Source organism: Lampris incognitus, chromosome 16, assembly GCF_029633865.1.
Source record: "Lampris incognitus isolate fLamInc1 chromosome 16, fLamInc1.hap2, whole genome shotgun sequence".
Taxonomy (NCBI): domain Eukaryota; kingdom Metazoa; phylum Chordata; class Actinopteri; order Lampriformes; family Lampridae; genus Lampris; species Lampris incognitus.
Genome location: NC_079226.1, coordinates 36,828,585 through 36,841,553, shown reverse-complemented (window position 1 = coordinate 36,841,553; position 12,969 = coordinate 36,828,585). Strand labels below are relative to the sequence as shown.

Sequence of the window (12,969 nt, the reverse complement as noted above, 5' to 3'; positions counted from 1 at the left end):
CATCACTAACCGCTCGACTAAAGGGTTAGACCCGTTAGCTAGTTCACACATACAACAATCAACATAACAGCAATGTACATACAACTTCAAACAGAAAAGGGAAACTCACACTGAACAAAACAGACTCCCCATTTAAAATAATCTTCTATTTAATGAAAAAATACATAAACTGAATAAAAAATAATAAAATTAAATAAAAAGAAAAACGACTGCATTAAAACTGAAAATAAATATACGCGTAAAGAAGCATTAAGTCACAGAATTGTGTGAAGATATTGTCATAGTAGTTTAACAATTTTGTACTCTTGCTCTCTTTTAGTAATCCAACAGAATTTAAGAGAGATTCAAGTTCAAGCAGAAAATGTTGCAAATAAGGTCGTTGATTGGAAAATTCCTGCGTGTGTACAAAGAATTTGCCAATAAAATGTAAAAAAAAAAATTAACTACATATGCTCCAAGATTTTATTTTGTGAATTGTCATAATATGTCTTTTAGGGTAAAGGAATGTGTGATGTTTGCATTTAAGAAAATGTGAGATCCTAGATCTTTCCAGAGCTTATGTTACTGAACAGCTAAAAAATAAACGAACAGGAGTCTCTTCGTCATTTCCACAAAAAGTGCAGCAGCCATCAATACCTGTGAACTTTGCTATAAGAGTATTAGTTGGGTATGTGTTGTGCAGAAGCTTGAAATGAACCTCTTTTACCTTATTTGAAATACAGTATTTATATTACATTAATGTATATGTAATGTATTTATATGGTAACAACCAAGCCCTCCTCCAGTAAACGTCCTCAACACAAGAATTCCAGTAGAACTTGCCTCTAGGTGTCACTTTATTCCTTCTTTGGAAGATTCTTCTGAAATGTTTATTGTTACATTTTTTTTTTGTCAATGAATTCAATTCCATCTAACATTAGAAACGGAATCATAGTTTTAGTCTTCCCGCCTCATAGATGACTTTTAATTAATTGAGTCAATGTAAGAGGAAGTGCACGTATTATGGAGTTAAACTCTCTAAATGGAACTGGAAAATCATGAACCGCCATACACTATTCAGAGGATAAAACGTTACCAAAATCATCGAAGAGGTTTAAAATGTGATTAAAGTGTCTGTGATGTCATTTTGGGGGAAAAAAAAACAATGATTTATTCCTAATGGTAATATCACTGTTATTGATAATATAGTGTGATATCACTGTTAGTGATATTGTACCATTACGCCAGCCCTGATTGGCTGGCGGTCATGACGTCTACGTCAGGGCCCTACGCCTCACATGTGACTGACGCAGCGTCACTCGTCATTCAAAACAAGCACACCTCCTCTCGCTTCCCCCCAGCAGCAAGAAGGGCAGTCTGGTGAGACACTCGTGCTACTCAGAGAACCGGGGTTACGGAGGTAACCCAACGTTCTCTTTCATAGCATTCGTTTCGATGTCTCACTATTGGGATATGGAGACTCCTGTACTGCCAGACAAGCTTATCTCAGTGACTGACCACCAGCCCCCCCCCCCCCCGAAGGAGTGTGTTTCACATAACCCAATCATATCGAAACTGTGTTCAAAAATCAGATCATTTATTAGTAAGGTTTTGGTAGACAGTGGTCTGATATTTATGAAACCAAATGTAAGCGTCTCGTTGAAGTGATCAGTAGTAGGCAGAACTTTAGAGCTGCCAATAGGTGAACTATTAATTGGAATTAGACACCTTGTATTATTAGTTGACAATTTCGATGACCCTTGGACGATATGTGGTGACACTTTTGATAACATTAGATGTTTGGTTCTGTAGTTTATTTGGTACTTTGTTGCACATTTCACCACCACCAGTGCTGGGAATGATTATCAGATTATTGTGATTCACACATGTGCAGGAGAGCGTGCTGTTGTATGCCTTTGTTAGGAACGGCGTTACCCAGAATCCTAGACGTTATGTTGCAGGCTAGTGACATGCTGAGGTCAGAGGTCGGGACGTACGTATGAATTTGGGAAAGGTTTCGGTGCGTTCATTTAAAACAACAAACAAAAACAGAGAGGAGCGCTTGGCAGCAATACAACTGGGTGGGGAGACGGTCTCAGTGTTGTAGACCAAGCTGTCAGTCTGATAATCTATACAGTGAGAAATTCCCTGACTAACATATCAATTAAACTAATTGACTCCACATCCACACTAGATTTAAACGTAGCAGGCTCTCTAATCACCTGCAACCTGCTGACTGATAGGTCCCTAGTGTCAAACTCAATGTAGACAGCTATCTATAGTGCTAGACAAAAGAGCTGGACTCATTCTCCACGCAAACCCACCACATTGGTCCCATTAATAACAATCAATCACCCTAAAGAGAACTTTAGGATTGTGGTTATTTCTAGATATCAATTCAGAGAAGTAATCTGATCTCACATACCTAACCGCCTTCTGGCAATTTAACATTTGATTTTTAAGGGTGTTATGTGCTATTTCGGTCTTGTTGGCCTTGCTTTGTCGTTCAGATTTTCTACAGTCTTTCAAGGGCTCGTGTGTGCTCATCCAGCCAGGGGAGGTTATTTGATTGTTGTTTCCTAGTTGTAAATGGTGCAATTTGGTCGAGGATGGATAGGCACTGACCGTTGAATGAATTTAACCGTGCATCTGGATTGAGAGGAGATATAGTGGAGTTAAAGGATGATGATTTAAAAGCATCACATAATTTAACTGCAGAACCAGCACTGAGAATGCGAGAGCATGTTTTAGGATAGTGACTAGGAATAAAGAGCTGTGGTGGAACTTTAAAAACAACAGCTTTATGGTCAGTTACAAGCATGTCCACCAGAGTTAGACACTCAAGAGAGAAATCAGGTGAGAGTACAAGGTCCAAGATGTGACCTTTGGAATGTGTGATCCTTTTAACAGATTGAATGAGGTTAAAAGAGTCTATAAGATCCAAAAAATATGAGGTCAGGGGATGGGAAAGACAACGTACATGAATATTAAAATCACGCAGAATAAGCACCCTGTCAGATTTAGGCATGACAATGGATAGAAGCGCAGAAACCTTGGAAATAAAACTTACTGAATTAGGGGGCCTATAAATTAAGATGCAGAGTAAAACACAAGTGCTAGCTAACGTTAGCCACCAACTACCGCGACCTAGGCGCTGCTGCTGATTGGCTGAACAATCGATCACGTAGGCTGTATGCAGCGAAGGTCGTATGACGCTGTGTAAGTGTAAAAGAATACGCCCATCCCCTGCACATCAAAATCTGATTGGTTGAGTCATCTATCAATCCCGTATTAACGCCTAATTTATTTAGATAGCGGAGACCTTCACTCGAGATGCCGCAGGCGCTGGCAGGAGGAGTCTTCTCACGTGGTTACAACAGAGGGAAAAAGCTGATTGGATGATATATATATATATATATATATATATATTTGGCTGAGAGACTGCAAGCAGAGCCTCCCGAATTCGTACGTGTAGTCGAAATCGAAATGTAATGCGATATTAACAGATTGGTTAGAAGATTGTATTATATTTATTAAAGTGTTTTCCTTTTTTCTGTGGAGTCTTAGGCCTTCAGCGAAGGCCTGGAAGGCCCTGACGGTTCGCCGCAGCTACTGCCAAACAAATATGTCCAATATGTTAACTCTTGAGTCACTAACAAATGGAGCAGAGACACTTTGGAGTTTCTTGATTAAAAAAAGTAACTGGGCCCAATATGGCAGTCGAATACGTCATGGAATTCTCCATATGCTACATTCCTCTTTACATATATTCATAAACAGTTAAAATCTTTGCAGTTTTGCTTTTTTATTTACCAAAAAAATCTCTGGACAGCTGAAAGGTGAGACAGAATGACTGAATGAAACGCAAAGTTATTTCACACATAAAAGATTTACATCAATTCAAGTACATTCCAGGTAATGGTGAACAATTCAGTTCTGACAAAATGAGAACAACAGTGATTCCTTTTTACGAATGATGATGCATGTCACCTTGAATCATCTATTATCAAATAAAACGTGGACACACCGGGCCTGGACTAATCATACAGAAATGGTAAAATGCAATTAGATTGCTCAGATAAACTAAAATATGTACTAATCCCTGGAGAACTAACTATTATCAATATCCGAGTATGAATTCAGTATTCAGCAACACTTCACAAAACATCTCAAACTTGTGTGATAAACCTGATATCAATGTGCACTTCCTTAAAAGGTTAGATGCATGGCGTCCGGGCGGCGTGGCAGTCTACTCCGCTGCCTACCAACACGGGGATCTCTGGTTCGAATCCCCGTGTGGCCTCCGGCTTGGTCGGGCGTCCGTACAGACACAATTGGCCATGTCTGCGGGTGGGAATCCGGATGTGGGTATGTGTCCTCTGGTCAGTTGGGGTACCTGTGTGGGGGGGAATAGCATGATCCTCCCACGCACTATGTCCCCCTGGTGAAACTCCTCACTGTCAGGTGAAAAGAAGCGGCTGGTGACTCCACATGTATCGGAGGAGGCACGTGGTAGTCTGCAGCCCTTCCCGGATCGGCAGAGGGGGTGGGACAGCGACCGGGATGGGGTAATTGGACGGATACAATTGGGGAGTAAAAGGGGAAAAATCCAAAAAACAAAAACAAACAAGTTAGACGCATGGATGAAGGACATACCATGATAATCCCTTTAGACATAAACATTTCCATGTCGGCCTCAAATCCAAAATCCGGCAAACTTTTGACAAAACATCACCTTTGATCAGTTTCACACCATAGACAAGAATTAGCGGTTAAATCTTTCAGTGAAAAACTCACAAATCTGATCTAATGTTGTTAAAATCATTTCCCTTTAGTGTTTCTAAGAAACATATTTTATAAACAAATGCAAGAAAAAGAAATGAAATAAACCCTTTTTGACCTTTTATGTAAGTAAATTGAGCCAGTCTTGAAATTCAGTTAAAATAGAACCAAAATAAACACCCATCAGGCAAGTGGGGACTTTCACATTAAATTGTTAAAATTCCTTAGTGACAATAACCCTTGACAGAAATTGCAAAATGGTGTTAGTGATCCTTAAAAAACCAGTCATGGACACAAAACACCTTCCTGAAAGTATTGCCCGTGTCGTATGGGTTGGGTCATATGGGCCTGGGACACCAGTGTTTCGTCAGTCCAGTGTGACTTATGGGTTGGGTCATATGGGCCTGGGACACCAGCGTTTGGTCAGTCCAGTGTGACTTATGGGTTGGGTCAAATGGGCCTGGGACACCAGTGTTTCGTCAGTCCAGTGTGACTTATGGGTTGGGTCATATGGGCCTGGGACACCAGTGTTTCGTCAGTCCAGTGTGACTTATGGGTTGGGTCATATGGGCCTGGGACACCAGCGTTTGGTCAGTCCAGTGTGACTTATGGGTTGGGTCATATGGGCCTGGGACACCAGCGTTTGGTCAGTCCAGTGTGACTTATGGGTTGGGTCATATGGGCCTGGGACACCAGTGTTTCGTCAGTCCAGTGTGACTTATGGGTTGGGTCATATGGGCCTGGGACACCAGCGTTTGGTCAGTCCAGTGTGACTTATGGGTTGGGTCATATGGGCCTGGGACACCAGCGTTTGGTCAGTCCAGTGTGACTTATGGGTTGGGTCATATGGGCCTGGGACACCAGTGTTTCGTCAGTCCAGTGTGTGTAGGGTTTCAGCTTATTTGGTTCAGTTCCCTGGTTCTGCTCCTCAGGTGTCTCTTGCGCATCTTGATGATCCACTTGACACTGAGTTTAGCAAAGTTAGCAGCCTTGAAGAGCGCCATGAAGACGGCGCAGAGGATGGCGATGGAGTTCCAGGCATTAGCCGTCACGATCTGTTGTGGAGAGAAGGAACAACCAATACACCTCACAGAAAGTACTGATGAAGACATCCCGGTCCACCCCCCCCCCCCCATCAATCACATGTGATGAAGACATCCCAGTCTGTCCCCCGTCAATCACGTGTGATGAATACATCCCAGTCTGTCCCCCGTCAATCACATGCGATGAAGACATCCCAGTCTACCCCCCCCCCCCCCCCGTCAATCACATATAACGCAAAGCACAGTGCAAGATAAGCCTGGAACCTTTGTATAGGATCATAGTGTGTGTGTGCATGCGCATGTGTGTGTGTGTTTTTGTTTGTAGTTAGTGTGCATGTCTGAGTGTTTGTAGTGGGTGTGCATGTGTGTGTGTGTGTATTTGTGTTTGTAGTGTGTGAGTGTTTGTAGTGGGTGTGCGTGTGTGTGTGTGTGTGTATTTGTGTTTGTAGTGCGTGTGTGTTTGTAGTGGGTGTGCATGTGTGTGTGTTTGTAGTGTGTGTGTGTGTGTGTTTGTAGTGGGTGTGCATGTGTGTGTGTAGTGGGTGAGCGCGTGTGTGTGTGAATACAAACTGGTGAGTGTAGGGACTAAGTGGGTGTACAGCAGGTGAGTGTGCAGACTGACTGTGTTGCTCTCTAAAATAAAACCACAACGGTGTGTGTGTTTCCTTCCCTTGGCTTCCACTGGTTCACAGGTGTTGTGTGATGGCTGGACTACCATAATCATATCATATAGGCTGTCATTTTTGTTGATCTGCTGTGACTATTTGGGCGACCCACACTGACTATGAGGTCATCTGCTTTGTGGATGAGGTTATCTGCTTTGTGTATGTGGTTATCTGCTTTGTGGATGTGGTTATCTGCTTTGTGGATGTGGTCATCTGCTTTGTGGATGTGGTTATCTGCTTTGTGGATGTGGTCACCTGCTTTGTGGATGAGGTTATCTGCTTTGTGTATGTGGTTATCTGCTTTGTGGATGTGGTTATCTGCTTTGTGGATGTGGTTATCTGCTTTGTGGATGTGGTCATCTGCTTTGTGGATGAGGTTATCTGCTTTGTGGATGTGGTCACCTGCTTTGTGGATGTGGTTATCTGCTTTGTGGATGTGGTCACCTGCTTTGTGGATGTGGTCATCTGCTTTGTGGATGAGGTTATCTGCTTTGTGGATGTGGTCACCTGCTTTGTGGATGTGGTTATCTGCTTTGTGGATGAGGTCATCTGCTTTGTGGATGAGGTTATCTGCTTTGTGTATGTGGTTATCTGCTTTGTGGATGTGGTTATCTGCTTTGTGGATGTGGTCATCTGCTTTGTGGATGAGGTTATCTGCTTTGTGGATGTGGTCACCTGCTTTGTGGATGAGGTTATCTGCTTTGTGTATGTGGTTATCTGCTTTGTGGATGTGGTTATCTGCTTTGTGGATGTGGTTATCTGCTTTGTGGATGTGGTCATCTGCTTTGTGGATGAGGTTATCTGCTTTGTGGATGTGGTCACCTGCTTTGTGGATGTGGTTATCTGCTTTGTGGATGTGGTCACCTGCTTTGTGGATGTGGTCACCTGCTTTGTGGATGTGGTCACCTGCTTTGTGGATGTGGTCACCTGCTTTGTGGATGTGGTTATCTGCTTTGTGGATGTGGTCACCTGCTTTGTGGATGAGGTTATCTGCTTTGTGGATGTGGTCACCTGCTTTGTGGATGTGGTCACCTGCTTTGTGGATGTGGTCATCTGCTATGTGGATGTGGTCACCTGCTTTGTGGATGAGGTTATCTGCTTTGTGGATGAGGTTATCTGCTTTGTGGATGAGGTTATCTGCTTTGTGGATGTGGTCACCTGCTTTGTGGATGTGGTCACCTGCTTTGTGGATGTGGTCACCTGCTTTGTGGATGTGGTCACCTGCTTTGTGGATGAGGTTATCTGCTTTGTGGATGAGGTTATCTGCTTTGTGGATGAGGTTATCTGCTTTGTGGATGTGGTTATCTGCCTTGTGGATGTGGTTATCTGCTTTGTGGATGTGGTTATCTGCTGTGGGTACGGGGACATTGTGCGGCTATTTTAAAACTTGATCTTTGCACTCGTTATTCCTGCTCGCCTGTTCATCTCAGTGGTATCCTGGCAGAACTAAGGTGGCGCTCACAGACACTGATCTGGACTCGACACCCTTCTGGGGGAGAGCATCAGCGGAACTGAAACTGACTGAAACTGACATGGTGGCAGTAACTCACCAGCCGAATCTCTTGCATGAAAGCGTCCCGCCATTCAAACACGACAAAGAAAAGCTGGTTGCTCTGTTGTGATTCGGGCCTCTTGTCATTGAACTTGACCACACCTGACTGGGGGAATCGAACACAGACAGTAAAATGACATCTTTAAAATGACACTTTAAAGATGCCTAAGGAAAAAAAAAAAGCTACCTCTTGCCGAAATTCCACAGCGTCATTGCTTTTCCCAGACGTCTTCACCAGTGACATCTTGACCCAGGTCCTGAATCCACCAGAGAAGGTCCACATGGAGTAATTCCTCTCGCAGTCCATCATGAACTCCGACTTATCTGCGCTACAGAGTCAGAAACCACAGCTGACACTTCGGCCAACGCAACCGAACACTACGATCACGCCTTTCCTTCATGTTCCCTGACCAGAACAGCGACCCGACCCTTTACATGCTTTCTTCTGAGCTGCTCCAGACAGCTCTACTGCGCACTACGCAAACCCCATCCACACAAGTACTTGAACCAAAACAACATAAAGTGTAAAAGGTATACGCGAGTGCAACCGGACCCTGGCGAGAAGTCGTATTGGTCGGACAGTGTGTGTTATCAGTGCTTCAGGCTTGCCTTCGTTACCTTTTGCTCAGCTCACTGTAATTGGCAAACAGCATGTAGGTGATGGCACTGAAGTCCTCCTCAGTCTCATTCTGGCTGAACTGCATGAAGATCAACTCCTTATTTCTGACATCCGAGGGGCCGCGGACCACCAGGGCGTGTTTCTACAGTAACAATACAGAGGGTAAAGGCACTGGGTGAGTATGAATAGTCGGCTTTCTAAAAAACCCACGTGGATCACAACAAGCCTGTGACAATGACAGAGACGGCGCCTCACGCCCACACAGAAAAGCTAACGGTTCCCCGCTATACACGTTTAGCCTGCCTTTTCTAACGGTACATTGAAGGCATTCAGAATAGTAAGGGAGGGGGCATCCGGGTGGTGTGGCGGAGTATTCCGTTGCCTACCAACACATGTATGGGAGGAGGCATGTGGTAGTCTGCAGCCCTCCCGGGACCAGCAGAGGGGGTGGAGCAGCGACCGGGACGTCTCGGAAGAGTGGGATAATTAGCCAAGTGCAATTGGGAAGAAAAAGGGGGGAAATCCAAAATACGATAAAGATTATATTCTAAATACGCGTTGATTTGTATTGCTGAGAAACGGCCCAAACGCTGCGAATAAACCTCGTGTATAATAAACACAACACAACTTAATATACCGCGTTGTCTGTGAACTACCTGGCTAAAAACAGCAAGGCTGGCACCAACCTTGGTTTGATTCGAGAACGGGCTCGTGTAGGTCACTCGCTCAATCTCACAGTCACTTTCCTGCGGCGTCCCTGGTGCCACGAGCGGCGGGATACAGTCGTGGTAGTGGTGCCTGCAGCTCAGCAGCTGAGCTTTCCTGGGGTATAGGGCAATCCCTGTTGAACGAACAACCAGGCGAATGAACACACAGTCAATGATTGTTTAAAGACATCAATCTTTGTACAGCTCAGCATGGACCGCACAGAGTAATCGCCGCTGAAAGTCTGGGACGAGCCTCCAGTTCTGAACCTGTATGTACTGACTGAAGTCTATGCAGGCCTATCTATAGTAAGGCATCCGCCAAATGGCATATCTCAGTAACTGGAGATTTATTTACAGCTAAAAGGAGAAGTAACGCAAAAGAATAACTTATGACAATGCACTGTCCGTAATGTTTAACGAAGGGTTTATCTGTAGCTTACAAAAATGTGTCTTGTTTTGTTCTTCGGAGTTCATGTATTTCTGTTATTCGGTATGGCCGATCCCAGATACAGCTCGACTTCAGCGCTACCTTCACAGCTTCGGTATGAAATAACTTCACCGGCCGCGTGTTACACGGCGGCGTTCTGAGGACTGGACAACACTAAATGAATCATTTCTACAAACCAGGGGGTGCAAAGGAGTCAACCTCTTTGTACGTGACGGACATGACAGGGTGGGTGAGTTTCTCCATGAAGTCGGTGATGGTCTGGTAGGCCAAGAAGACGGCCACCGCCGTCAGCAACAGGTATATGAAGATGAGCACAACCGTGAACACATTCTTCAGACACGTTTTGCTGAACCTCATCGACGGGCTGTTTTCCTTGATGTCATCCTCTGCAATGGACGAGAAGGAGAAAGTGGTGAGGTCAAGAGATTGCTGGAGAAGCACAGGTTCGATCACCTCGGTCTCATCACCCAGCCTTGGGGGAGAGCAAAGCACCATCCGTTATCCAAGCCACTTGTCCTAATCGGGGTCACGGGATGCTGGAGCCTATCCCAGCGGTCATTGGGCGGCAGGTGGGGAGACACCCTGGACAGGCCGCCGGTCCGTCACAGGGCTGACACATGCATACCTAGGGGCAATTTAGTACGGCCGATTCACCTGACCTACAGGTCTTTGGACTGTGGGAGGAAACCCACGCAGACACGGGGAGAACATGCAAACTCCACACAGAGGACGACCCGGGATGGGATGGGATGGGATGACCCCCCCCCCCAAGGTTGGACAACCTCGGGGTTCGAACCCAGGACCTTCTTGCTGTGAGGCGACCGCGCTAACCACCGCGCCACCACACTGCGCTATTTAACCAAAATCCAACATCACCGTCCCTCCTTCTCCAATCACAATAAAAGCGCTCACCCCCACAAATCCACTAAGAAACTCTTCTTCCCTAACATAGCTATACAGCATATTAACACCTATTTCCATCATACTTCTAAAAATATTCCACACCTCAGCTTTCCTCTTTTCATAATGGGCTATGTTCCTCCTCAACGTGACAGCAAACCTTGCGTGGCTTAAACATAATTTAATAAATTAACGCGACATCCTAACTCAAGCCCCCCCCCCCCATTTTCAGTGCATTACAATACCTTTATTCAATGACGTTTCCGCCTGGGATTCATTTTGAATATTTCCTATATCAGAGATGAAATGATGGGGGGGACGGGGGGGGGCGTTTTGATACATTGGGTTTGCGCTTCATTGTCTCGATTATAATCACCTTGCGAAACGCTGCCATTTGGCTCCTCTTCTTCCAGATCGTCCCCAATGTCTTCGTAAAAATCCGGGGACCGCGAGTCACCTTCTTCTTCTTCATCATCATCATCATCATCTTCATCATTAAACTGCAATGGCAAAGGAGATGGACGTTATTACAGTGCAGTTGCAACGCGTCAGAGGGACCCCCCCCCCTTTGGCCGTGGCAGCGTGCAAGAGTTACACACAACTTAAGGAGCTTTTGCCGAGACGAAGTGAGTCCGCAAACCCCTGCAGTCAGCACAAAGCAGCGGACACACAGCTTTGCGCAACAAGTCTGCCAGCTGTGCGGTCACATGACGGTGCTTGCAGACGGTTGTCGTTTTTTTTTGGACAGCGCCCCCCCTCCCCTCGTGATCCCCCCCGTGATCCCCCCCCGCTATGAGCTACATAGTTTCAACTGGTTCATTTCTGATCGGGATAACGCGACCCCACGCACGACCTCAGCGGAAACGCACCAGCGGCGGCCGCCACTTACCTCTTGATACGACCTCGCGCTTTCTCTCGTGAGCATTACGGCGCGCCGCGTCCGGGGAGCCGCTCCCGTGTTGTCGCGTTTCATGCGCGCGAAGTCAGAAAACTAACTTCGGAGCCAGATGCATTTTAGGAAATTGCGTTTCCCTCCCCCCTCCCCGTGCCCACACGGCCTATTGTGGCGTTATTTAGCTGGCGTGTGCAACACTCGGGACACAAAACCGGTGTATGGTGACGAAGATAAAGGCCCATCCCATGATAATACACCCTACAGGCCGCGTTCCGCACGTGTCCTTTCCTCGCGCGCGCCCTTGCCCCCCCCTCCCCCGCGGCCCCTTTGTTTCAATGACTCCGTTTACACTTGGTTTTAAAATGCGTTTTTTTTGCGATCGGCTCGCAAGCGGACAGCGCTAAATACAAGTGTCAAGTCAAGTTTATATATGTAGCACATTTAAAACAACACAAGCTTAAAATACAGTATACAATAAGTGACACATGTGAATATAGAAATATATGTAAAGAAAGCGTGATAAAATGAAGAATATAAAATATAAACAATAAAACACAAGAGCAAAAGTGTATTTGCACAGTAAAATAATGGCGTTGAGCTCAACTTGAATCGAATGCCAGCGAGAAGAGGTAAGAGGTCTGGGCTGATCGTATGTGTACTTGTAGATCGTTCCAGAGATCAGGGGCAGCCACTGCAAAGGCTCTGTCGTCCCTATTCTTAAGCCTGGATCCGGGCAGTGGCGCCCCAAGAAATTTTTCATCGGGGTGGCCAAATGGGGCCACTGAAAATCTTGGGGTGGCACACCAAAACCAAAAGCCATGACTGAATCTCGGGAATTCTGTGCTGCTGTTGTAGTATACTGTATAGGCTAGTTGAAAACTGTCAATATGAGAGTTAAGAAAAATATACATTATTGATTTAAATGAACAGCACCTAATGTAAGATATCAGATCGAAGCATATTATGCATAATCAGAAGCATATTATGCATATGCGACTCGTGGCTGGGGGGGGCAGGGATAGTATCACGGTGGCCGTGGCCACCCCTGGCCACCCCTTGGGGGCGCCACTGGATCTGGGAACATGTAAGAGCATCTGGTTTGTCGACCTGAGTGCTCTGACTGGCGTATGATGATGGATCAGCTCAGATAAATAAGGTGGTGCCAGCCCACTTAAAGACTTACAAAATAGTGATAAAATCTTAAACTGGACCCTAAGACAGACGGGAAGCCAGTGAAGGGAGGCCAGTACAGGCGTTATGTGATCACGTCGTTTCTTTCCGAGTGTAAACGACCACCAGAACGTTTGGTGAACCGGTTACTTAAACCACTCGCCGAGGTGGTCTGGGACGCATTTGACCACATATTGTAGCGAATTCGG

At 45.5% G+C, this 12,969-nt stretch overlaps 1 protein-coding gene across 1 annotated transcript; it reads right to left on the bottom strand.

Moving 5' to 3' along the window:
• Positions 1-5,283: 5,283 nt before the first annotated feature.
• Positions 5,284-11,668, bottom strand: pacc1 (proton activated chloride channel 1). The gene is made up of 8 exons (XM_056295442.1): positions 11,585-11,668; positions 11,072-11,195; positions 9,972-10,181; positions 9,327-9,481; positions 8,640-8,782; positions 8,209-8,350; positions 8,020-8,127; positions 5,284-5,816 (listed from the first exon to the last, which is right to left on the bottom strand). The coding sequence occupies exons 1-8, from the start codon at positions 11,666-11,668 to the stop codon at positions 5,655-5,657; spliced, it is 1,128 nt and encodes a 375-aa protein (XP_056151417.1). The 3' UTR covers positions 5,284-5,654.
• Positions 11,669-12,969: the final 1,301 nt, after the last annotated feature.